Source organism: Phoxinus phoxinus, assembly GCF_949152265.1.
Source record: "Phoxinus phoxinus genome assembly, chromosome: 4".
NCBI lineage: Eukaryota > Metazoa > Chordata > Actinopteri > Cypriniformes > Leuciscidae > Phoxinus > Phoxinus phoxinus.
In genome coordinates, this window is record NC_136879.1 from 39,512,005 (window position 1) to 39,539,168 (window position 27,164).

Genomic DNA, 27,164 nt, shown 5'->3' on the forward strand with positions numbered 1-27,164 from the left:
AGGGATAAATATAGTCTTTACAACGGCGCGCACTGATCAAATGTCCTAGAAAGATCATGTAATTTTCATATCTCACAACTTTACATGGGTAACGGCAGCATTTCTGCTGTTCCCAAAAGCGCCATCTATTGTCAGAGAGTGTGAATGCGTTTTCATTCAGCGTGTTGAGGTTGTTTACATCCGAGTGCGCATGTCTCTTTGACGCAGCACATGCGCAGTGTTGTAGATTTAACCGGTTGATGGAAAAGTATTCTAAAACGGCATTCTAAATAGTTCGTGATAATTAGTTCGTGACTATGAATAATTCGTGGAATTATTCATAGTATTTTTAAGTTCTTCACTCACTTCTGTTCTGATAGGAACTTACGTTATTCCTTTTTTTTCCAACGCAATTGCTCTACACTACAATAGGTGGCGCAAATGCGCCTACACGCGGCTTACAAACGACCTGAAAACGTAAAAGAAGAAGATGATCGCCCTGAGATGAAATAACAAGAGAAATACAAGAGCACACAATTGAAATCTGTGTGCTGTACTTTAGTAAAGATGGAGTTTATTAAAGAGGAGATTGAAGATATGAGTTATCCAGAACCATCCAGAATAAAACATGAAGATACTGAGGAGCAAATAGGTTGGTGTTTATTCTTGCTTGTTGACTGCAAAGCTTTTGTTTACCAGATTTGGTGGATAATCTGGATATGAAATAATGAGTTGATAAAAGATACAAAAACGCATCGAAACGATCATAACCTTGTATAACTGTTGTTAAACACATTTTTATTGTATTAACAGGAGAATAACAGAACTAAGATTTGGCACCTCAAATAAATGATACTTGATTCTCTGTTGCTTTCTTCTGCTAAATCAGAGTTCACTTGAACTGCTTTTAACCACAAAATGTTTTTATTTTAGATTTGATGGAAGTGAAACAGCAAAGACACGAACTCGATGAATTAGAGGAGGAAAAGTATAGCATCAAATCTCTGCTCACCTGCACTCAGTGTGGAAAGAGTTTCAAACAAAGAGGAAACCTTAACAAACACATGCGAATTCACACTGGAGAGAAACCGTTTACATGCACTCAGTGTGGAAAGAGTTTCATATGTAATTCTGAACTCAAGTATCATCTGCTCCGTCACTCTGGAGTTAAGCCATTCAACTGTGATCAGTGTGGTAGAAAGTTTATTTTATCATCACATCTAAAACAACACATGAAAGCTCATTCAGATGTTAAGCCTCACTTGTGTTCTTTCTGTGGAAAGAGTTTTTTTCGGCTGGATCATTGTAAAAAGCACCAGAAAACACACAGTAATGTGAGAGATCATGTGTGTTGTGACTGTGGGAAGAGCTTTACTAAAGTTGAAAATCTGAAACAGCACCAAAGAATTCATTCCGGAGTAAAACCTTACAAGTGCTCATATTGTGACAAGAGTTTCACGCTGTCTGGAACCATGAAAATACACGAGCGACTTCACACTGGAGAGAAGCCGTACCGGTGTACTCAGTGTGAGAAGAGCTTCATAAGTGCCAAAGCTCTCGGTTATCATCTGTACATTCACACTGGAGAGAGACCATTTGACTGTGATCAGTGTGGTAAAAAGTTTAAAACGTTATCAAATTTAAAACTACACCTGATAGTTCATTCAGACGAGAAGCCTTATGTGTGTCCTGTCTGTGGAAAGAGTTTTTCACGACTGATCACGTGTAAACGCCACCAGAAAATGCACAATGAAGTGAAAGATCATGTGTGTTGTGACTGTGGGAAGAGCTTTACTACAGATGGTCATCTGAAACTGCACCAAAGAATTCATACCGGAGAAAATCCTTACAAGTGCTCATCGTGTGACAAGAGTTTTGCTCAGGCGGGAAACCTGAAATCACACGAGCGACTTCATACTGGAGAGAAGCCGTACGACTGTACTCAGTGTGGAGAGAGTTTCAGAAGTAGTACCAATCTCAAGCATCATCATCTGCGCGTTCACTCTGGAGAAAAGCCATTTAACTGCGATCAGTGTGGGAAAGATTTTAAATTAACGTCAAATCTGAAAAAACACATGAAAAATCATACAAACGAGAAGCCTCATGTGTGTTCATTTTGTGGAGAGGTTTTTACACGACCGGATCATTGTAAACGACACCAGAAAAAACACACCGGCGAGAGAGATCATGTGTGTTTGGAGTGTGGAAAGAGATTCATTCGAGCTGAGCATCTGAAGCAGCACCAAAGAACTCACACTGGAGAAAAACCTCACAAGTGCTCATCCTGCGACAAGAGTTTCACTCATTCTGGGAACCTGAAGCAACACGAGCAACTTCATACTGGAGAGAAGCCGTACCAGTGCACTCAGGAGAGCGTTTCACCAGCCAATCAAAAACTCTAATGATTCATGTTTCACACTGAGCAAATGTTATTCTCAGATCTAGGGCCCTATCTTGCACCCAGCGCAATTAACTTTGAACACCGACGCATGTATCATTCCTATTTTGCACCCGCGCACAGCGGACTTTTCCTTCCACAGACGCACGTCGGTAAATTAGGGAATGAACTTGCGCTCGCGGGGCGGTTCAGCGAAAAGAGGAGGCGTGTTCCGGCGCAAACGTTCCCTGGTGATATTTTGCAGTTTTAGAAAGCAATTGCGCCACTGACCAGGAGAAACCGAGTCTAAAGACAGTGGCGCCGCGCGTTAGTCATATGCTATTTTAAGGGTGCGTGCTTGGCAATAATGTAGCGTGTGAACAACGCGCACCCACTTTGATCTCTAATATAAACAGATGCAGCAGTTTTCATTTTTGCAAATCATACATTATTACATGGAAAAATATTACCACACGAGGGGAATCATTGTTGTGTCCATGAAGATGTGAAAAAATAGGCATAAATCTAGCTTACACATTTACCCAAATTATTATACGCCTGTTTAACCGAAGCTAATTTGTGTGTGTTTCTCCATCATCCCCAATGTTACTTCTCTGTGTTTTACGGCCCTGACGAGAACGTCGGTCTCCTCGGCTGTGAACCGCTCCTGGCGTGCGCTGGCAAATCCGCCGTTATAATAGCGATCCGCCGTGGAACAAGCGCGCGGCTCTTAAAGGGAATGTGAGAGGACGCTCTGATTGGTTTATTTCACGTTACGCCCAAACCACTCCTATGAATAATGAAGCTACTTCAGACCAACACATTTTAGATTTGCGTCGGGCGCAAGAGTCGTTTATCCCGCCGGGAAAATAGCAACAGCGCCGGGATCCGCCCACAAAGTTACTTGCGCTTCTCGTTTGATACTTGCGTTTCAGAGCGTTACAATAGGGCCCCTAATGTGTTAAAGAAAATCTTTTTTTTTCTGCGCTCGAAGTCAAATAATGCTTTCAGATCTTAGAGCCAATATTATAAACACCACAGATCATTCATTAGACACTACATTAAAAAAATGGAGTATAGTATTAAAAAAAGTATAGTAATAAAAACTTACATTAGTAAGGTGAAGACATTATATACTGTATATAGTATTGTGCTGAATATTGTATAGTAGGCCTATTAAATGTCTGCATAATAGTGTGATTTGTGTTTTAGTGAGTGAGAATGTGTTTAGAGTCTTGCAAAAAGATTTGCAAATTATGTTTTAACTACATGAACTTGTTTAATGTTTTACAGAAAGAGTGATTTATTCGACAAATTGATTTAGGCTATTGAGAACTTTGGGATGTTTGTATTTTGGCAATTCCTCATAAGTTAACTAGTGGTTTCATGTGAGATTCTGATCAAATAAATGTCTAGAAATGCCACAAGATTTTGATTTTGAATTCTTTGTTTGAAATATAAAATTAGAGACCAGAAACAAATATAACAAAAACCTACAATCAGTCATTTGTCATTGGTGTACATGCAAAGTTATGTGTATTCAAATTTATTATTTTGGCTAATGTGTTATATATATATATATATATATATATATATATATATATATATTTTTTTTTTATTTTTTTTTTTTATGAATTCTATACCTATGTATTCATTTAATCATCATTAAATAATAATTATGATATATTGGATAAGTCTGTTTGACCTTTTTTTTATCAGACCAAAACAAAAGTTTGGGGGGATGTAAGTTTCCTACACACACACACACACACACACACACACACACACACACACACACACACACACACACACACACACACACACACACATTCTTTGTTCTTCTGCTGCTTATCTTTACAATCCTTGAAAAAAATTATTATAAACTATAGAACTAAATAGATCTAATTTATTTTTAAACTCATTTGCTATTACAACTTTCAATTTACTTGATTCACTTGTTGTCTTTATCATTTAAAAATTTTACTTACTAATTTTGTTCAATTAGAATTTTTAATTTTGAGTTATTAGCTTTCTTTCTAACACATGTTTCTCTGTTTAATAACAAAAATTACATTTCCATTTCACTGACAATACTTTTTTTTTAACGTTATTTTATAGTCCATATTTAAGACAATAAAAACATTCAAGTTAAAAAGCTATTTCACTATGTCACATGTCTTTCTTTATGTATGATTACTGTGAGTAATGTGTTAAGTTCATTAGCATTTTAGTCAAATGTTATACTTACCTTAAAATAGTTTTAAATATTGTTTAGAGTTACCAGGATTGAGAGAATTAATCTCAATTAATCATTCATAATTAATTTATGATGTTCTTGACTTCTTCGTGCACTTTTATCAGGTTCATAAACAAATGAACAGTGTAGGCCTAATTAGAGAAAGCAACAGAAGTCGTGTATCTATCATTTGATCTTTCATGCTGTAATGTTCTAACAGTGAAACAGTTTCGGCTTTGTAAATCATAAAGCGCCCCCTGGAGGAAGACAAGCGAGTAGCGTCTGCTGCTTAATGCACACGGTAGGTGTTTACGACAGTTGAGAGCGCGTTTGGGGCAGATGAGATGAGACGAGATGAGAGCTAGAGAACGAGGAAGGTAAACAATAATAACTACATGAACTAGGTTAAACCGATACTTTAAATGATTAACGCTTTAAATGCTGCATAACTAAACGAAACAAAACCCCTTTGTCTTGAACAGATGCCTACCGGTTACAAACATTAGCGTTCAACTGTGAATTTTTTTGTTTTGTTTAGCCTAACTTTGTTGTGTTTAAACGTTAGCTAGTTGGTTTTAGTGCCTCGATATCTAAGATATTTCTATTCTATTCCATTCCAGTTTGCTATTTTACCAACTGTATTAATTGTATAAAGTCAATGTTTCATTGATAGATGCCATGAGCTTCATTCATTCATTCATTCATTCATTCATTCACTGTATCAGAAACGTTGATGTCCTTATTTGTCATTATTAAAAAATTTTTTTTTTTTAGTTATATGTAACTAAATTCACTTCTGGAACTGAATGAATGAATGAATTTATTAGGTTACACTTTAAGAAGCCCTTAGGGTTAAGGTTTGGTTTAAGGTTAGTTTCTTATAATTGTGATGAGCCACATTGAGATATCCATATCTCTGGGTTTGAACCATACTTGGCCTTTAATATGAAGATACCAAAATAAAAGTTTGATAGGAACTAGAATCTAAATGGATATTACAATATCTTAGTATGAGTTACAGGCATGTAAACTTGGGGCAAAACACACAAGAAGTGCCTTTTCCTATTTTTGAACCGTTACTGTTGGATTATAATGCAACAAAGATTGCTAAAGTACACAGATTTTGCCAATATGCCTACCAATCTCTGTATAAAAATAAAGTTATAATGCTGCCATCTTGCTAAAGTATTTTTTACCCCTCTGTAATTTGGCTCCAAATCTCTCTTTACACAACAGTGGATTATTCAGTAAATATACATTCATCACATTTAATATTTTGGCTTTCTACTTCAAAAACTGATCAAAAAAAAAAAAAAAATTAGCCAGGGACCTCTGGTTGACATGAAATGACCCAGATAAAACTGGAAATACAAAATAAAGGAATCATTTAAACTGAAACACTAAACATGAAATCAGTTTAATAAACATCCATTTTTATTTTATTTTATTTTTTTACTTCAGCAGATCTGGTTCTTCAAGCCGCACTCACAGCGACGGGATATCATTCATTAGCGACTTCCAGCCACAACAATTCAGCATATGCTGATAATATCCCATCATCCTACAAGAGAAGAACAAAGAAGTAACATCTGCAATCTGCCTGATGTTAAAGATGGAGTTTATTAAAGAGGAGATTGAAGACATGAGCGATCCAGAACGATCCAGAATAAAACATGAAGATACTGAGCAACAAACAGGTTGGTGTCCATTCTTGATTCTTCATTTTGACTGCTTTGGTGAAATATTGAGCAATATACTATAGTAAATGGAAAAGAAATGCATCTAAATGATCATAACCTTGTATAGCAGTTGTCAAAGACATTTTGATTGCATTGACAAGAGAATGACAGAACTAAACTTTGCTTGAATTCTTCATAATCACAGAGACAGACCTGTTGCTTTCCACTTGTAGAGGGTTATATTACTCTAAAATTACAATTATGTTGTACTGTCTCCATGTTTACCATATTTGATGCAGTCTTCAGGTGAAACTCAAAAAATTAGAATATGGTGCAAAAGTTCATTTATTTCAGTAATTCAACTTAAAAGGTGAAACTAATATATTATATAGACTCATTACATGCAAAGTGAGATATTTCAAGCCTTTATTTGTTATGATTTTGATGATTATGGCTTACAGCTTATGAAAACCTTTTCACAATATTCTAATTTTGAATTTGGGGTTTTCATAAGCTGTAAGCCATAATCATCAAAATTATAACAAATAAAGGCTTGAAATATCTCACTTTGCATGTAATGAGTCTATATAATATATTAGTTTCACCTTTTAACCCATTTACTCCTAAAACGCCTGCTAAAAACGCCTATAAAAACCTATGTTATTCTAGGATAAATGTCCTTATCTCCTGAGGGTTTTCTGAAAAAATACTACGAATTGTCTACGTCTACCAAAACCTGAATATCTAAGCCTCTGTAGCACTTAGAAACATGAAATAAAATACATTTTGAAGGTAAGAATCACAGGTTTGATTAAAACATGCTCCCTTAGCACTAACATAACAACACATTTTTCAAAAAATTCTCAAAATCATATGGGGAAGAAAAAATTTTTTTAATATATAAATCAATTATATAAAATATAACAAATAACATTTTAAACATGCCAACACACTGAACAAGGCATCTTGTTATCAGAGAGAGGTGGGGAAAGTCCTGAGGAGGAACTGGGAAGAGTATCAGTCTCTGAGCTCCATGGCTCAAATCTCTCCTCTTTGGCTTTATCAGCATTATCCTCGCACAGATAGACGCGCACGCACACACACACGCACGCACGCACACATACATACACGCACACACACGCGCACACACACACGCACACACACACACACACACAGAGAGAGAGAGACAGACAAGAGTCAGATCAAATCATTTGTGACGAACGACGTGGTACATTTGGTACATGAAGCACTCGCGGTGCAGAGGAAGGTGCAAAACTTCTCACTAAACTCCTTACTATCTTCCAAACTCCTCACTATCTTCCAAGTCAATGTCACTGCCCTCGCTGTCAAAATCCTCTTCTGTCGTTGCCATTTTCGCACTCGCGTCTTCAAAAATCCAAAACAAATGCGCGTGTATGTCTGATTGATTGACGTGATTTTCAGCGAACCACAGTACATTTGGGTGGTCACGTGGTCTTTGAAAACTCAACAAGACCCACCTCGTGTGTATTTGAACCTATGACAGTGCGTTATATGCTGCACGTGTCATTAAAAGTATGACGAATACAAAATGCTGCGCTACGCAGCAGCCGGCAGGAGGTTCAGAGTTGCGCAACGCAGTAACCGGCGGTAGATATAATGTTTCGGCGCGCAGCATCCGGCACAAATGGGTTAAGTTGAATTACTGAAATAAATGAACTTATTTGTGTGTGTGTGTGTGTGTGTGTGTGTGTGTGTGTGTGTGTGTGTGTGTGTGTGTGTGTGTGTGTGAGTGAGTTTGATTATATGTCTATAATACCCTAAATTAAATCTGTTAAGGATATAAAGTGATTGTATCTCTTGATTCATGGATTGATATAGTTTTGTTTTATGACGCCTTTTTGACCTTTTTTGGGTTGCAATGGAGGCGCAGAAACCTCTCAGGTTTCAATTAAATATCTTTGTTTTTTCAAAAGATAAACAAAAGTCTTATGGGTTTCGAAACGACATGAAGGTGAGCGATTGATGACCGTATTTAAACTTTTGAGTGAACTATCCCTTTGAATTGGGGTTTACTTGAATTTTGGACTGATTCTTCTGACTACTTCATATGTTTATTTTAGACTGGATGGAAGCGATGGAGAAGAGACACAAACTGAACGAAGTGGAGGAGAAGTGTGATGTGAAAACTCAAGGAACAAAAGCCAAAAAGCGGCACACATGCTCACAGTGTGGAAAGAGTTTCAGACAGAAAGGAACCCTTAACACACACATGAGAGTTCACACTGGAGAGAAACCGTACACATGCACTCAGTGTGGAAAGAGTTTTTCTCAAGTGGCAAGTCTCAATAATCATCGGCTCCGTCACTCTGGAGAAAAACCATTTAATTGTGATCAGTGTGGGAAAAAGTTTAATTCGCCTTCAGATCTAAAAAAACACCTGAAAGTTCATTCAGGCGAGAAGCCTTATGTGTGTCCTGTCTGTGGGAAGAGTTTTTTACGACTGGAAGGTTTTAAACAGCACCAGAAAATGCACAATGAAGTGAGAGATCATGTGTGTTGTGACTGTGGGAAGAGCTTTACTACACCTACTCAACTGAAACGCCACCAACGAATTCATACCGGAGAAAAACCCTTCAAGTGCTCATCCTGTGACAAGAGATTCAATGTGTCTGGAAACCTGAAAGTGCACGAGCAACTTCACACTGGAGAGCAGCTTTACCACTGTACTCAGTGTGGAGTGAGTTTCAAATCTCCCAGAGGTCTCTGTAATCATCTGCGCATTCACTCTGGAGAAAAACCATTAAAGTGTGATCGGTGTGGGAAAGATTTTAGATCATCATCACATCGGAAAAGAGTTCATTCAGACGAGAGGCCTCTCTTTTGTACCTTCTGTGGAAAGAGTTTTTCATGGCTGAACGGTTTTAAACTGCACCAGAAAACAGATCGTGGAGTGAGAGATCATGTGTGCTTTAACTGTGGGAAGAGATTCACTAAAGCTGGCCAACTGAACCGGCACCTAAAAATTCACACTCGAGAAAAACCCTTCAAGTGCTCATATTGTGACAAGAGTTTCGCTCAGTTTGGAAACCTGAAATCCCACGAGCGAGTTCACACTGGAGAGAAGCCGTACCAGTGCACTCAGTGTGAGAAGAGTTTCACCCAATCAACGACTTTAAGGATTCACATTAAAAATCATTGTCATGCGTCAAATTGAGCAAATGTTATTCTCAGATCGAATGTGTTCAAGAAAATCATTTGAGATTCAGTACATGAATTTAGTATTTTCAGTTAAATGTGTAGTTAAACTAGCGTCGCTTGTGAAATACAAGAAGATTTGTGGAGCCGTTTCTTTCTTGGAGAGTTGCAAAAAGTGTGTGATCACTTTTATTCTTTGAACCATCAAAATTAAATTAAACAAATTTAACAAAAAGAAACAATTTGAGCTTTAAAACTTCAATATGGAGTTTTTTTTCCCCCATAGATATACAGTAGCCTACACATTTCTCTTCAATTATAGTCTCTGTAAAATAAAATAAAATGACCATTTAACAGACAACTTCTGTTTTTGTGTGATTGAGGAGAGTGCTATTTATTTATAATATTGTAGTCAGTTTTATTTAACAAGTGATGATCTTGTAGTTCGTCTTCTCAGCCTAATGTGTCGACACCTGTAAAACTTAATGATTAGTGCTTGATGTGCCAATTGTGACCCTGGACCACAAAACCAGTCACATGAGTCTTTTTTTTATTTATTGAGATGTACATAATCTGAAAGATGAATAAATAAGCTTTCCATTGATGTAAGGTTAGTTATGATAGGACAATATTTGGCTGAGATCTTAGGGTGCAAAAAAACATTGAGAAAATCTCCTTTAAAGTTTTCCATTTATGTTCACGATTGTGCTGCATTCACTCACACAAATAAATGTTTTATATATTTACAGTAGGAAATTTACTAAATATCTTAAAGGCACATGATCTTTACTTAATATCCTAATGATTTTTGGCATAAAAGAAAAATCGATCATTTTGACCCATACAATGTATAGTTGGCTATTACCACAAGTATACCCGTGCGACTCCAGACTGGGTTTGTTGTGATCCAGGGTCACAATTTTCAGAAGATATCAGACATCATTATAATGAATGAGGTGAAAACTTTTGGAAGAGGTTTTTCAGCAGTCTTGAGACGAGACTCTGGGTCTCAAACAGCTTCGTCCTGAATCAGTCGTGTACACAAATTCGGCCACTGGAAAGGACAGTAAAGACCCTGACTACACAGTACACACTTTAGCCCCGATGAAGGCCTGTGTGCCGAAACGTGTGATTTTGACTTCTCTTCTAGGGATAGTTAACCCAAAAATAACAATTTTGTCATAATTTACAGGAAGCGAAAGAAACCGAAACTTCTCGGGCCAGCGCAGAATGTGTCCAAATTTTTATCTTAACCATTTTATTTCATCAGAAAAGATCTGAAAACAGGGCTTTAAGTGTAAAATACCAAACTTGTCCTTTAACTTTCCAGGCTGATTGTGGTCTGATATCATTCAGACAGTTTTATTCAGCTCCTTCTGCTTGAAGATTGGAAAAGAGGAAGGTAAAAGTGTAGCAAACCTTGAGAGCATGTAGATGTGAATTTGAGAACTTGTACAATAAATATTCACACTTGTACACTAAGATTGACACTCACAACTCCAATGTGAAAATCTGTAAAATACCAATCTGAAGTTGAAGGTTGAGATTTGCTCTCGCAGACAATAGTAATAAACCTGTATTCTTAATTTGAAGTTGCAGACAAGTATAGTCACAAATGTGTAAAATGCATGATTGCATAATCTAATCTAATCGCTTCCTGTTTACATTATAAATTCCCGTCAGTTTGAAACGCTGAGAATAACTAACATAAAGACACAGTTAATTTGTAGGCTGTACAGCTGATGCACTGACAATATCGTTTTATAGGCTATAATTTGTATACAAATCAATCTGTGAAATCCTTATAGATCCATAAATGTTAAAGTAACGTCTATATTCCACATCTGGGCGAATTGCTAGGAATATCCAATAGATGGCAGCACACGCTAAAGAGATTTCAGGTTTGTTTACAAATGGAGGTTGCCAAGTCCGCGATTTTAGCGATGATTTTGCTTAGCAATTTCGCTAGTTCTGGCAACCCTAACAAATCTAAAGGAACAACAAACCCTAAAACAAACGAAACGAACAGAAGATCGTAGCGCGAGACACGAGTGCTGTAAATCTGACCAGGTCAAGCTAAAACTGACGCCAGATGCCGTTTATTTACAGTCTGGATGTGAGAGATGTTCCCAATTTGTAGAGTTTGGCGTTAATCCGCTCCAGAATTGATGTAAGTACAACGATATGAAACATCACGTGCTCTGGTTTAGTATTGTAGCCTATATAAAACCATACAAAAATACCCTGTATTCTAACATCTAAAGGATATGTGTCAATGTAATTTAAGTATTTTCTATATAAATTCACTAAGTTATTTTCAAATTTGCCAGATCTGGTCCTGTGAAATCTGTGTGACTGTTAAAGATGGAGTTTATTAAAGAGGAGATTGAAGACATGAGTGATCCAGAACCATCCAGAATAAAACATGAAGATACTGAGCAACAAATAGGTTGGTGTCCATTCTTGCTTCTTCATCGTTTGGTTAAAAAAAGAAAAAAGAAAAAAAATTCCTAGCAGTAATTTAAACCGATTTAGTGGCTGTAAAAAAATGCACAATGTAGGGGTGATAATTATTAATGTCTAAATGATCTTAACCTTGAACAATAGCAATTGCCATTAACTTTTTGATTGCATTAATAAGCAAATGACAGAGGTATTCTTCGCCACAACAAATTTCTGGTACTTTATACAGATGCTGATCTCTTTTGCTTTCTGCTAATAAATCTGATTCACATGAATTTTCACATTTATTCTCCATGAACTGATTTTGACTTCATTTGTTTATTTCAGACCAGATGGAAACGATGGAGAAAAAACCCAATCTGAATGAAGTGGAGGAGAAATGTGGTGTGAAAGCTCAAGAAACAAACGCCAAAAAGCTGCACACCTGCTCTCAGTGTGGAAAGAGTTACACATATATATCTGGACTCAAAAAACATCTGTGTTTTCCCTCTGGAGAGAAACCATTTAACTGTGATCAGTGTGGTAAAGATTTTAGTTCATCGTCAAGTCTAAAACAACACCAGAAACTTCATTCAGACGAGAGGCCTTATGTGTGTTCTGTCTGTGGAAAGAGTTTTACACGGCTGGATCAATGTAAACTGCACTAGAAAACACATGATGAAGTGAGAGATCATGTGTGTTGTGACTGTGGGAAGAACTTTGCTACATCTAAAAATCTGAAACAGCACCAAAGAATTCATACTGGAGAAAAACCTTACAAGTGTTCATATTGTGACAAGAGTTTCACTCAGTCTGGATCCCTGAAAAAACATGAGCAAGTTCACACTGGAGAGAAGCCGTACAAATGTACTCAGTGTGAGAAGAGTTTCAGAAGTAAAACTGTTCTCGATAATCATCTGCCTGTTCACACTGGAGAAAAGCCATTTCACTGTGATCATTGTGGTAAAGGTTTTAATGTATCCTCAAATTTAAAAGAACACATGAAAAAACACACAAATGTGAGGCAATATGTGTGTTCTTTTTGTGGAAAGAGTTTTATATGGCTGAACTCTCTTAAACAGCACCAGAAAATACACACGGGTGTGAGAGATCATGTGTGTTTGGACTGTGGGAAGAGCTTTATTAGAGCTTCTACTCTGAGATTGCACCAAAGAATTCATACTGGAGAAAAACCTCACAAGTGCTCATATTGTGACAGAAGTTTCAATCACTCTTGGTCTCTGAAAGTACACGAGCGAGTTCATACCGGAGAAAAACCTTTCAAGTGTTCATATTGTGACAAGAGCTTCGCTCAGTATTCACACCTGAAAGAACATAATAAGCGACTTCATGCTGGAGAGAAGCGCTGTACTCGGTGTGGAGAGACTTTTCTGTCTTCATCGAGCCTTTTTAATCATATACAAAAATATCATGATACGGTGTAACTTTAATAACTTTCTTCTTCATTGTAAATACACAATTTAGTTTAGTTTGTGAATTTGCTGACCTGCTCTGAGAACTATAAGGACTTATGAGTTGAAGGTTCACCAGTTAACAACTCTTACAGCAAAAGTAAAGTCATTTGTAGGCTTTTCTTGCATATTTTGTTTGGCTGGGTGGTGTCTAGAATATGTTAATGTAATTCTGATTGTACATGAGAAATAATATGATATATACATCTTCTCGTCTTGATTGAGTTTTGATTGATTGAGAATCAATTTAGTTTCAAACACATCTTATTTACTACACAATACTGTAGTAAATAAGTTTGAGATGTACTGTATAATTACAATAATCCCAGACAGAATGATCAGGTCTTGTATCATACAAAGAGGTTGGAGTTCATTTTATCCTTCATTATTGAACAAATAAGTGCCAAACCTTCAGTTCACCATGATTTGGTGGATGTAGTTAGAAAAAAATATAAACTGTAAAATATTAAACAATAAACAAACTGAGAAATAAAATGATTGTTTTATTTATTTACATGGTTAAAAAGATATCAGTAAAACAGCTGCAGTAAGTTGTATGTATTCATGTCTAGCAGAAAAATAACACTATTTTTAGCAGGGTGAAGGTGACTAGACTGTCAAAGCCTTAAGATTACATCGTGTTATTTACATTATACCAGTGATTTGCTTTAGAATGTGCGGCCCCTTTAAGAAGTCATGACATCGCGCGAATTGACTGAGCATGCGCAGAAGAGAGTTTTTTTTTTCAAGCTGAACGTTGTTGATAACTGATTACCGACCATGAATGAAAAGACGATTGCAGAATGTTTTCGCCGGATGCCGAATATTTCTAGTCTGGATGTGAGCGATGTTTCATCCAAAATAAAATATGAAAATACTGAGGAACAAACAGGTTGGTGTCCATTCTTGATCCTTCATTGTTGACTGATTTGGAAACTGCTCTATCACTGATAAATATGATACAGAAATGCATCTAAATGATCATAATCATGTATAGAAGTTTAAACACATTTTAATTGTAGAGCTAAACTTTACCACACCAAAGATCTGATAGTTGAAAATCCCACAGACGGATACATTTTCTGCCACACTGTAAAAATATTAAAATATACATTTTTCAATTGGGCTAATTGAATTTCTGTTTATTAAATTTGATCAATTGTGGCAACATTCTGTTCACATTGGCTCAATCAGAAATAATATTGTGAGCCAATGGAAAGATTTAGTTTACCAAACCTGTTGCTGGTCCAATTCAATATTTTAAATTGTAGTAACAACTTTATTTATCACTGTCCCAAAAGAAAAATGTAGTCTATCTATATAGATAGATAGATAGATAGATAGATAGATAGATAGATAGATAGATAGATAGATAGATAGATAGATAGATAGATAGATTAAGCAAAATAAAGAACACAGACAACAGGGTTGACATTTTATCACATCACTTTATTGACAAATCAATTACAACACAGGATATTTGGTGAAAATACCTGATTTTAAATAAGGGGAAAACACTGAATACATTCAAAAAGTCTTCTGCATAACACGATTTTCAGAAAATGTTCTAAATCTTCACCGCATAGGTTAAAGGGTTAGTTCACCCAAAAATGAAAATAATGTCATTAATGACTCACCCTCATGTCGTTCTAAGCCCGTAAGACCTCCGTTCATCTTCGGAACACAGTTTAAGATATTTCAGATTTAGTCCGAGAGCTTTCTGTCCGTCCATTGAACTTGTATATACAGTATACTGTCCATGTCCATAAAGGTAATATAAACATCATCAAAGTAGTCCATGTGACATCAGTGGGTTAGTTAGAAGTTTTTGAAGCATCAAAAATACTTTTTTGGTCCAAAAATAACACAAAATAAGACTTTATTCAGCATTGTATTCTCTCCCGGGTCTGTTGTGAATCTGCGTTCAGGACTCCGCAGTGACGCTGCTGACGTAAGACGCTGATGACGTGTTATCTGGTGCGCCCGAGCTTCGTTTACAGTCTGAGGGAGACGCACGCTATATTCAAGCTATTCTACATTGTTTGCGTGGATATCATTTTTTTAATGGTGCGTAAATGTGCATGTCGCGGATGAGACACTTTTACAGCGTGCGTTTCCCTCAGTCTATAAATGAAGCTCGGGCGCACCAGATAACACGTCATCAGCGTCTTACGCCATCAGCGTAACTGTGAAGGATTGACAACAGACCCGGGAGAGAATACAATGCTGAATAAAGTCTTATTTTGTGTTATTTTTGGACCAAAAAGTATTTTCGATGCTTCAAAAACTTCTAACTAACCCACTGATGTCACATGGACTACTTTGATGATTTTTATATTACCTTTATGGACATGGACAGTATACTGTATATACAGCTTCAATGGAGGGAGTGAAATCTCTCGGACTAAATCTAAAATATCTTAAACTGTGTTCCGAAGATGAACGGAGGTCTTACGGGCTTAGAACGACATGAGGGTGAGTCATTAATGACATTATTTTCATTTTTGGGTGAACTAACCCTTTAAAAACGTGCAAATAAAACATTAATGACAGATGTTCTCCTGCATCACAGAAGTTATTTAATCATATAATGAGAATGAGATTCGATATAGATTTTGCTTTATAGTTTATTTTGTGGTATGTAAATAAATATCCAGCCGTTTGAAACTGCGTTGATTTGGACTTTAACATGTTGGTTGCGGTTGAAGTCCATTGTGTGGAGAAAAATCCTGAAATGTTTTTCTCAAAAAACTTAATTTATTTTCCACTGAAGAAAGAAAGACATGAACATCTTGGATGGCATTGGGGTGAGTAAATTATCAGGAAATTTTCATTTTGAGGTGAACTAATCCTTTAAGTCTTCATAGTTCCTAGAACTATTGGCAGAAGTTCCCGGATTTTGGCGTGTTCGCACAGCAGGAACTAGGAACAGTTTCAGTTCTAGGAACTCCTTTTGGAGGAACTAATTAAGCTCCTAGTTCAGAGTCGGGCTAAACCAGCACTATAGGAACTATCCGTGACGTTAGTGTAGGGCTGGGCGATATGGGCAAAAAAATGTATCACGATAATTTTTTTATATCAGTCGATATCAATAATTATCATGATAAATGTCAAATCTTTATTTCTTTCAAGTTTAAAGGCAGATTTTTGCTCCTAAGTGTTAGTTGTAGAAACAAATGAGTTTCGTTCCGCTTTTGGCGCATAAACATTATCGAACATTTATCGAAATCTTGATATCGTTTTATTGAGAAAAATTATATCGCGATAACTATCGTTATCATTTTATCGCCCAGCCCTACGTTAGTGTACGCTGATTGGTCGAACGCACGCGAAACACCCGTACCCGCCATACATTTTTTTCAAAGCTATGTAAACAATGATTATAGCCTATATATTTACTCCAGAAACTAACTCTACAAACATGGAAACCAGTGATTAACCTTTACGCTGTGGAGAAAATCCAACGCAGCTTTGAGGGGACCGAGCGAAACATGATTACGTATTTCTGCCCAGCTGGCGACACTGGACATCATTCACACGGCAAACGCTAGTACTTTTACACATACTGTCAACTTTCAATATATAACAGTTATATCTAATAATGTATTAGATAGGACTGTTAAACGGATCATAAACTAATGAACACGGAGAATGCAAGCATCATGTGCTCATTCTTTGGCGTTCTCAGCGCCGTCAAAATAAAAGTCTCCCGCTGTCAAAATAAAAAGTCAGCAACAGAACAACAAGCGCGGCTTACGTAAGTAAGTAAGTCAACGTTATTTATATAGCAACTATCACAGATAGAAATCACTATCAGAGTTCATACTGGCGGTGCGAATGCAACCAGGAAAATTTTCCCATCCTGGTGGCTCGTTCCGAGAACTACCCGGTGCGAAAAGCCCCTAATGAATGCATGAACTCGCGATTCTACAAAATATCTTTTAAACTTTATACAAGGTCCTAAAGCAAAATTTGGAGAATAATTTCAGTGCTCAATACTCACCGTAGCGTCTTGAAACTTGTGACGATGAATATCTGTATTGTGTTGGGAGAGATGTTTGTTTTTTGCACATTTTGCATGCGTACAGTTTTTTGGGTGTAGGACTTTTTTACAGATTTTTCACTTCGACTTGACTGTGCACAGTTTAAATATGTGCGGTGAATATAAATGTTTAATTTTAAAGAAATAGTTCACTTCAGAATTTAAATGTCCTGATAATTTACTCACCCCCATGTCATCTAAGATGTTTATGTCTTTCTTTCTTTCTTCAGTCAAAAGGAAATTTTTGAGGAAAACATTCCAGGATTTTTCTCCATACAATGGACTTCAATGGCAACCAACGGTTTGAAGGTCCAAATGTCAGTTTCAATGCAGCTTCAAAGTCTCCACAGATCCCAGCCGAGGAATAAGGGTCTTATCTAGCAAAAAATATATACTTTTTTATATACTTTTTAACCACAAATGCTCATCTTGCAGAACTCTGTGTTGCGCCCTCCATTACATAATCACGTTGGAAAGGTCACGCGTGACGTGACGTATGCAGAAGTAACGCGGTAGGGCGAAACACTCCTCCAACAATAATTTTCTCCTCCTAACTTCAAAATCGTCCGACATCGTTGTTTTACCTTTTTTTTTTGTAAAGGGAAATTAGACTTAGTCTTTGCACGTTCACTTTGTAAATATTGGATGGTACTTTCATCTACCTCGCGATTGACCTTTCCAACCTGATTACGGGGTGCATCACTGAGTTCTGCAAGACGAGCATTTGTGGTTAAAAAAGTATATAAAAGTTGATATTTTTTAGAAAATGGCCGATTATTTAGCTAGATAAGACCCTTATTCCTCGGCTGGGATCGTGTTGAGACTTTGAAGCTTCATTGAAACTGACATTTGGACCTTCAAACCATTGGTTGACATTGAAGTCCATTATATGGAGAAAAATCCTAGAGTGTTTTCCTTAAAAACTTTAATTTCTTTTCGACTGACGAAATAAAGACATAAACATCTTAGATGACGTGGTGGTGAGTAAATAATCAGGAAATTTAAATTCTTAAGTGAACTAATCCTTTAAGTGAAGACCTTAAGCTATGATTCTTTTTGCATGGGGATAATTATTTGGAAGTCATTTATTGAAAAAAATATTACAGTGTAAAGTGTTCACTTAAATTTTCATATTTTTCCTCCTTGAACTGATTCTGACTACTTAATATGTTTATTTTAGACCAGATGGAAGTGACGGAGCAAAAACACAAACTGAACGAAGTGGAGGAGAAACATGACTTGGAATCTCAAGGAACAAAAGCCAGAAAGCTGCACTCCTGCTCACAGTGTGGAAAGAGTTTCCAGAATGAAGGAATCCTTAACAGACACATGAGGATTCACACTGGAGAGAAACCGTATACATGCACTCAGTGTGGAAAGAGTTTCACTGGTGAATCAGGTCTCAGTTATCATCTGCGCATTCACTCTGGAGAAAAGCCTTTTAAATGTGATCAGTGTGGTAAAGAGTTTATTTCATCATCAAATCTAAAAACACACCTGAAAGTTCATTCAGACGAGAAGCCTCATGTGTGTTCTCTCTGTGGAAAGGGATTTTCACGACTGGACTGTCTTAAACTGCACCAGAAAACACATGATAAAGTGAGAGATCATGTGTGTTGTGACTGTGGGAAGAGTTTTGTTACAACTGGTGAACTGAAACAGCACCAAAGAATTCACACTGGAGAAAAGCCGTACCACTGTACTCAGTGTGGACAAAGTTTCAGAAGTACTAAAGCTCTCAGGATTCATCAACATGGTCACTCTGGCGAAAAGCCATTTAACTGTGATCAGTGCGGTAAAACATTTATTTCATCGTCATATCTCAAAAAACACCTAACTGTTCATACAGGTGTTAGGCCTCACATGTGTTCTCTCTGTGGAAAGAGTTTTTCGAGGCTGGACACGCTTAAACTGCACCAGAAAACACACGATGGAGTGAGAGATCATGTGTGTTGTGACTGTGGGAAGAGTTTTACTAAATCTACTCAACTAAAACGGCACCAAATAATTCATACTGGAGAAAAACCTTACAAGTGCTCAGTTTGTGACAAGAGTTTCACTCGGTCAGGATCTCTACAAATACACGAGCGAGTTCACACTGGAGAGAAGCCGTACGTCTGTACTCGGTGTGAGAAGAGTTACAAACATTTACCAAGCCTTCACACTCATATGAAAAAATGTTGCAAGTGATCAGCATTCGTTTCATGTCTAATACATTCAAGTAAATGTGTGACGAGCTTTGCCAGTCAAAAACTCTTAATACTCTTAATACTACCGTTTCTGTTTTCATTTGAGTGAACTGTGTATTGTAGAGTCTGTTTCTACAGTTTTCACATTTTAAAATTGAGCAATTTGCCTGATTTATAAAAAATGTCCTGTTTAATGCCTTACTGTGTGTATTCGTATGCTTTCATCCGGCACTATAAAGGCAATAAACATTTAAATCTTATTCCTGGATTTTCTTTGTATGTTTGTATCATCATAATAATCTCGTCTGATTCTGAAATGTTGCCATAGCATGACGCTACTTCACATTCAACAGTTCAACCAGCTCACCATAACTTTTATGAATCATATGCATGCATTGTGAATTGATAAGTCATGATCTCAAGAGACGTAGCCAAAAACTGCTTAGGATTTGGGGGTTTGTTCAAATTTGGGATGATGGATTGGAAATAATTGTGTCCAGGATAAAGAATACACATTATAATATTAAACATTAGAAAGTTCAAAATAGATAGGCTGAATAACCTGATCTATGGCATGTTGAATGGTGGCAGTAGCTAAACCCCCCTAAGCCCACAGAAATGGTTAGACTATCTCTCTTCCTATCAGTTTTAATCAGTTTGAAATGCTGAGAACAACTAATGTAATATAGACCCAGTTCCTTTGTACAGCTGATGCACTGACAATATCGTTTTATAGACTATAATTTGTACACACACAAAAAAAAAAATCTTTGAAATCCTTATCAATAAATCCCAGTGGGCAAAAAAAAAAAAAAAAAAAAACAGGTAAAAAATGCAAATCAAATTGACGTCACAACCAATCTTGATTTGATGTACACTGAATGTAAAACATATTGACCTGCATATAGCCATAAACCAATTTCAGTGTGGGAATTCACTTTCTCTTTTCACCTATTACCACTGGAAGATTGCTTTTCAAACTGACATCGAGGTGCCCACTGGGATGTTAATTTGACGTCTATATATCCCATGTGTGGGTAAATCGCTAGAATATCCAATAGATGGCAGCAATACGCTAGAGAGATTTTAGGTTTGTTTACAAATGGAGGTTGCGGCGTCCGCGGTTTTACCGATGGTTTTGATTAGCAATTTCGCTAGTTCCGGCGACGCTAACAGATCCAAAGGAACAACAAACCCTTGAACAAACGAATCGAGCATGTGCGCGAGACACGAGTGCTGTAAATCTGACCAGTTCAAGCTAAAACTGACGCCAGATGCCGTTTATTTACAGTATGGATGTGAGAGATGTTCCCAATTTATAGAGTTTGGCGTTATCCGCTCCAGAATTGATGTAAGTAGCCTACTATAATGAAACGTATCACGTGCTCTGGTTTAGTATTGTATACAAAAAGACCATATTCTAACATGCACTGGATATATTTTATTGTAGGCCAATTTAAGTATTTTCTTTATAAATTCACTAAGTTCTTTTCAAATTTGCCAGGTCCTGTGGGCGACGGTCGGTATCACAACTCGCACAACAATTCACCAATACTGGAAATATCATATCATCCAACAAGAGGACAAACTCCAGGAGTAGCAGCTGAAATCTGTGTGACTGTTAAAGATGGAGTTTATTAAAGAGGAGATTGAAGACATGAGGGATCCAGAACCATCCAGAATAAAACATGAAGATATTGAGGAACAAATAGGTTGGTGTCCATTCTTAATTCTTCATTGTTTAAACTTTAAAGCACTGTTAATCATTCCTAATAATTGCGGCATGGCGGTGATTTGATCATGCAGTCACTATTTCATAATAACATTAAAAACTAGTAGGGCTATAACATAATCCATTAAAAACTCAAAGTGTCAGCTCTATTACAAATAATTTATATGGGATTGAAATGGGTGGTTTATCGGGAGAACATGTAAACGCTTGATCGATTGAAAACCGAAACTGAAAGGGCAACGTATGACGCGCGTATGAGCTGTTCTCCTGATGAATAAGTGCCATATGAGTGTCCTGTCATTCTATAATTCTCCGGCTCACCAGTCCTCGTTTCAGATTCTCATCCACAGATCGACGAATGGTTTTGGGCATTTTTACTGCATGATAAATACAAACAGCACGGCACAACGGTTCATATGTTCAGTCTCCAAATTATGACCAGAATCAGATAAATATGAAGTATGCTGTTTAAAACAAATAAAGAACCAAAGTGGGAGAATGGTTATTAAAGGATTAGTTCACTTTAAAAAAAAATTTTGCTGATAATTTACTCACATTTACTCTTGTCATCCAAGATGTCCATGTCTTTCTTTCTTCAGTCAAAAAGAAATTAAGTTTTTTGATGAAAACATTTCTCCATATAATGGACTTCAATGGCTCTCAAACGGTTCAAGGTCCAAATGACAGTGTCAGCGCAGCTTCAAAGGGCTTTAAACGACACCAGGCGATGAATAAGGGTCTTATCTAGCGAAACAATCGGTCATTTCAAAAATACAAATACAAGTTTAAGTTTTATAAGCACAAACGCTCGCCTCGCTCTGTTCTGTGATGCACGTTCGTGACGTCATGTAATACGCAATTACGTTCAAAATTTGACAAGATTAAAAAGAAAACAGGGCAAAGACAGCTCTGCCGATGTTCTCGGCTATCGCCGATTCGTTGGACATTTTCGCAGAGCGACCATGACCGACAGTATGACCATGACCGACCGACCATGACCATGACCTGGTCAGCGGCGGGTGGGGATAGGCTCTTGCTGGCCTTTATGCAAGTGACCATGATCAGTCAAAGTGAGCCCCCTCGTGGCTGGCTATTATGGCTACAGGTCATAAGTCCCGCACCTTTCATGAAAGTGACACTGAAAACTCAAAGTAGCCTATATACTCTTCAAATACAGTTTCTCCAAACGCGTTTATTATTTTAGGTAGTTATTATCACAATAATCCATGTCCAAGAGTCCATTTCCCCGGATGAGATGGTTTTTATTCGTTATTTGACAAACACACACTGACCTCCAGCTTATTTTGGCACTTCCGGTTACCGGCATTTTGAATTTGCATATTAGTTAAATATTTATTTCACCTGAAACATTTAGATTTAGCATTTAGATTTAACATTTAGGTGTAACATTTAATATTTAGATTTAACTATTTAAAATATCTCTAAGTTGACAAATATTATTGTAAATGTGCTAAAAAGTGATGGTCAAAAATTCATACCAGTTTTTTAAACATTGTTTGAAGCTAAATGTGACAAAATGTTGCTGTTATTTTCAGCGTGAGCCACTTTACAAACGGCGCCCTATAGACCACAACCCTAGTAAGATCATTTCGTTTTTTTTTTTACTTTTAATAAAGATGATTGTGTGTTAAGCGTCGCGACTTACTTTCACTTTGATTTGCGATAGTTTGCACGTTGGCTTGATGAATCGATGCTCGTCTGCGGTGACGCGTGCTGCAGTAGCGCAGTCATATCTGACTATAACATGACTATGACTATAACACGCTCTCACATGTTTATTTTATAGCGTTTTTGGGAGGAGTAAAATTTACATATGTGGTTTCAACAACCAGATGCGTTTACACTTGTCCAGTTTCGTCTGGAATGTGGCCCAGACCTCCTCCTGAAGTGGTTTGAGCGATCGGATTTAAATCCGTCTCGAATGCGTTTCGGAAATTGGTCGTTTCACGATCGTATATCCGATCACAGAAAACGCATGAAGTGGCCAGGTGTAAACGGCCCCATAAACGCGCACATCATCACAAACATGTATCACATCACGATGTTTAGCGGCGTTCAGATTCATCAATCGGAATGAATTCAGTCCGATTGAAACAAAAGCTGTGTATTTATATCCAGTCTATGCGGAGTTGCCAGTTATGGCGGCCTTTTCAGCTCTTAACGCGAATGTGCTCTTGGATGGTTAGTGGTTACATGATGGGCTAATGTAGAAAAAAATAATTTACGGTCATTCTGGGATGAATATATTCTGGAAATCCTGCTTTTTTTGTCATTAAGGGAAATCATCTTGTCTCCGTTACAAATTTGAATGGTAAATCATAAATAATGTGTGTTTTTTTCCCACCCTTTTTTATTGCATAGGCCTATTGTATGTTCAGGGGTGACAGATTGATAAGCAGACATGGTATGACTGGATGTAACTTTTTATGCTTTGCTGTAAAAATGGCTCTCCTACTGATTTTGTCCTATCAGTGCGGCTCTCATGAAAAAAAATAATAGTGAAGATTGGTAACATTTCTCCCCCCCAATTTAAACCGATTTAGTGGCTGTAAAATAATGCTAAGTGTAAGGGTGATAAATAATGTCTAAATGATCTTAACCTTGAACAATAGCAATTGTAATTAACATTTTGATTGCATTAATAAGGAAATGACAGATGTATCCTTTGCCACAACAATTATCTGGAACTTTTTATACAGATGCTGATCTCTTTTGCTTTCTGCTAATAAATCTGGTTCACATGAATTTTCACATGTATTCTCCATGAACTGATTCTGACTTAATATGTTTATTTCAGACCAGATGGAAACGATGGAGCAAAAACACAATCTGAATGAAGTGGAGGAGAAACATTGTAACTTAAAATGTGCCAAAAAGCTGCACACCTGCTCTCAGTGTGGTAAAGATTTTAGTTCATCATCAAGTCTAAAACAACACCTGAAACTTCATTCAGGCGAGAAGCCTTTTGTGTGTTCTCTCTGTGGAAAGAGTTTTATACGGCTGGATCAATGTAAACAGCACCAGAAAATACATGATGAAGTGAGAGATCATGTGTGTTGTGACTGTGGGAAGAGCTTTACTACAACTCAAAATCTGAAACGGCACCAAATAATTCATACTGGAGAAAAACCTTACAAGTGCTCATATTGTGACAAGAGTTTCGCTCGGTCTGGATCTCTGAAATCACACGAGCGACTTCATACTGGAGAGAAGCCGTACAAATGTACTCAGTGTGAGAAGAGTTTCAGAAGTAAAACTGTTCTCGATAATCATCTGCCTGTTCACACTGGAGAAAAGTCATTTCACTGTGATCATTGTGGTAAAGGTTTTAATGTATCCTCAAATTTAAAAGAACACATGAAAAAACATACAAATGAGAGGCAACATGTGTGTTATTTTTGTGGAAAGAGTTTTATATTGCTGAACTCTCTTAAAAAGCACCAGAAAACACATGATGAAGTGAGAGATCATGTGTGTTGTGACTGTGGGAAGAGCTTTACTACATCTCAAAATCTGAAACTGCACCAAAGAATTCATACTGGAGAAAAACCTTTCAAGTGCTCATCTTGTGACAAGAGTTTCAATCACTCTTGGTCTCTGAAAGTACATGAGCGAGTTCATAGTCATACTGGAGAAAATCCTTACAAGTGTTCATATTGTGACAAGAGTTTCAATCACTCTTGGTCTCTGAAAGCACATGAGCGAGTTCATACTGGAGAAAATCCTTTCAAGTGTTCATTTTGTGACAGAAGTTTCAATCACTCTTGGTCTCTGACAGTACATGAGCGAGTTCATACTGGAGAAAAACCTTACAAGTGTTCATATTGTGACAGAAGTTTCAATCACTCTTGGTCTCTGACAGTACATGAGCGAGTTCATACTGGAGAAAAACCTCACAAGTGTTCATATTGTGACAAGAGTTTCGCTCAGTCTTCATACCTGAAAGAACATAATAAGCGACGTCATACTGGAGAGAAGCGCTGTACTCGGGCCCTGTTTACACGAGAACGCTCGCGGGTGAAAACGTAGACATATTTTATCAGAAGTGCCTTTCGTTTACACTGCAATGGCGTTTTTGGGGCTTAAAAACTCAAAACAGTGAAACCACCCTCCAGAGTGGAAATCTTAAAAACGCTCCACTGTCGCGTTGCCGTCTAAAGGGTAGAAACGCAAAAGTCTACAAGGGAGAGAAGTAGAAGGAAGGTTGTAGTCAGGCGCGCGGACTTGATGTTGTTGTGTGGCAGTGCTTCACATTGCCACCTAGCCGCCTGGAGTGCACACTACATCGAATTTCACACACTTTTGCGTCACCATATGCACGCAGATTTCCCCACCATAGCGCTCGTCTAAACGCAGAATAAAAAGTGATAACGCAACGCCACTTTTGCGTTTTCTCTTCAGATCGTTTCCGTGTAAACATAGCCTAAGTGTGGCGAGACTTTTCTGTCTTCATCGAGCCTTCTTATTCATGTACAAAAATATCATGATACGTTGTAACTTTAATCATTTTCATTGTAAATACACAATTTAGTTTAGTTTGTGAATTTGTTGACCTGCTCTGAGAACTATAAGGACTTATGAGTTCTAGGTTCACCAGTTAACAACTCTTACAGAAAAAGTAAAGTCATTTGTTGGCTTTTCTTGCATATTTTGTTTGGCTGGGTGGTGTCTAGAATATGTTAATGTATTTCTGATTGTACATAAGAAATAATATGATATGCATCTCGTCTTGATTGAGCTATGATTGATTGAGAATGAATTTAGTTTCAAACACAATACTGTAGTAAATAAGTTTGAGATGTACTGTATTATTAGACAGAATGATCAGGTCTTGTATCAAAAGAGGTTGGAGGTTCTTCATGGACGAGGTTGTGAAAAGTCGTCGTTTCCAGTTCCACCTTCCACGCCAGACTCTATTAGCTATGTGTTCTTTACACAATTCTAAAGATTTTATGTAGATAAAATGTAGGTACATGATTTTTAATCCCCTACTTGTTACATTTATGAGCCTGTCTACATTGTTCTGGTGTTTTTCTTACAGTTAAATGTCATTTACTCACTCTCAAGTTGTTCCAAACCTGTATGAGTTTCTTCTCTTGTATACAAAGTAATATATTTTGAAGAATGTCTGTAACCAAAAAGGTAGCCATTGACTTTCATAGTAGCTTTGTTTTTTTTCGTACTATTGAAGTCAATGAGGTCTGTCAACTGTCTGGCTACTCAAATTCTTCAAAATATCTTATTTTTGCGTTCAGCAGAAGAAAGAAACTCTAGGTTTGGAACAACTTGAATGTAAGTAAATGATGACAAATGTTTCATTTTTGGGTGAATTGTCCCTTTAATACTACTGTTTTCATTTGGAGTGGACTGTTTATTGTACTGTTTCTACGGTTTTCACATTTTAAAATTGTGCAATTTGCCTGATTTATAAAATGTCCTGTTTAAAGCCTTACTGTATTCATGTGCTTTCATCTGGCACTATATGTATAAAGGCAATAAACATTTAAATTTTATTCCTGGATTTTCTTTGTATGTTTGTTTACTATGGGGACATAAAGAATCTTAAGAACTGTTATGCTGCGTTTACACCAAACGCGAATAGAGCGTCAAATTCGCGTGAACATTTTGAATCGTGAAGACCAAAGACCAAGGTCAGTATGATCTTTGGATTTGCGCCACTTCCAAACAGACAACCGCCTAGCACTTGCCCCTCCAAGAAGCGGATTTCGCCTCGGACGCGCGTCAATTTCGCTTCAAATGCTTGTTTTTTTTATGCGCGTCCTTTTCGATTTGGACGCGCATAAAAAAAAAAACAAGC

General features: G+C 37.1%; 5 protein-coding genes across 8 annotated transcripts in view; all 5 read left to right on the forward strand.

The window, feature by feature from the left end:
• LOC306997061 (uncharacterized protein) overlaps positions 1 to 19,941 on the forward strand; it is a 58,562-nt gene extending 38,621 nt beyond the window's left edge. The window contains exons 4-5 of the mRNA XM_079610118.1: positions 12,673 to 14,254; positions 18,585 to 19,941. Coding sequence (XP_079466244.1) covers positions 14,143 to 14,254; positions 18,585 to 19,594 — 1,122 coding nt within the window. The 5' untranslated portion in view covers positions 12,673 to 14,142 and the 3' untranslated portion in view covers positions 19,595 to 19,941. The remainder of the gene's footprint in view (positions 1 to 12,672; positions 14,255 to 18,584) is intronic.
• Positions 1 to 27,164, forward strand: part of LOC306997074 (uncharacterized protein) — a 268,793-nt gene that overhangs the window by 213,194 nt on the left and 28,435 nt on the right. The window lies entirely within an intron of this gene.
• On the forward strand, positions 428 to 3,781 carry LOC306996875 (uncharacterized protein). The gene is made up of 2 exons (XM_079609784.1): positions 428 to 631; positions 913 to 3,781. The coding sequence occupies exons 1-2, from the start codon at positions 547 to 549 to the stop codon at positions 2,379 to 2,381; spliced, it is 1,554 nt and encodes a 517-aa protein (XP_079465910.1). The 5' UTR covers positions 428 to 546; the 3' UTR covers positions 2,382 to 3,781.
• LOC306997055 (uncharacterized protein) lies at positions 4,887 to 10,630 on the forward strand. 4 transcript variants are annotated; one of them, XM_079610100.1, is made up of 4 exons: positions 4,909 to 4,969; positions 6,054 to 6,289; positions 8,227 to 8,264; positions 8,374 to 10,630. In XM_079610100.1, the coding sequence occupies exon 4, from the start codon at positions 8,379 to 8,381 to the stop codon at positions 9,465 to 9,467; it is 1,089 nt and encodes a 362-aa protein (XP_079466226.1). In that variant the 5' UTR covers positions 4,909 to 4,969; positions 6,054 to 6,289; positions 8,227 to 8,264; positions 8,374 to 8,378; the 3' UTR covers positions 9,468 to 10,630. The 4 variants fall into 4 exon arrangements, with proteins under 4 accessions (XP_079466224.1, XP_079466226.1, XP_079466225.1 ...); XM_079610098.1 differs by lacking the exon at positions 8,227 to 8,264 and having other exon boundaries at positions 4,887 to 4,969; XM_079610099.1 differs by lacking the exon at positions 8,227 to 8,264 and having other exon boundaries at positions 6,057 to 6,289.
• LOC306997049 (uncharacterized protein) lies at positions 20,690 to 26,860 on the forward strand. The gene is made up of 3 exons (XM_079610077.1): positions 20,690 to 20,944; positions 21,098 to 21,305; positions 24,144 to 26,860. The coding sequence occupies exons 2-3, from the start codon at positions 21,221 to 21,223 to the stop codon at positions 25,373 to 25,375; spliced, it is 1,317 nt and encodes a 438-aa protein (XP_079466203.1). The 5' UTR covers positions 20,690 to 20,944; positions 21,098 to 21,220; the 3' UTR covers positions 25,376 to 26,860.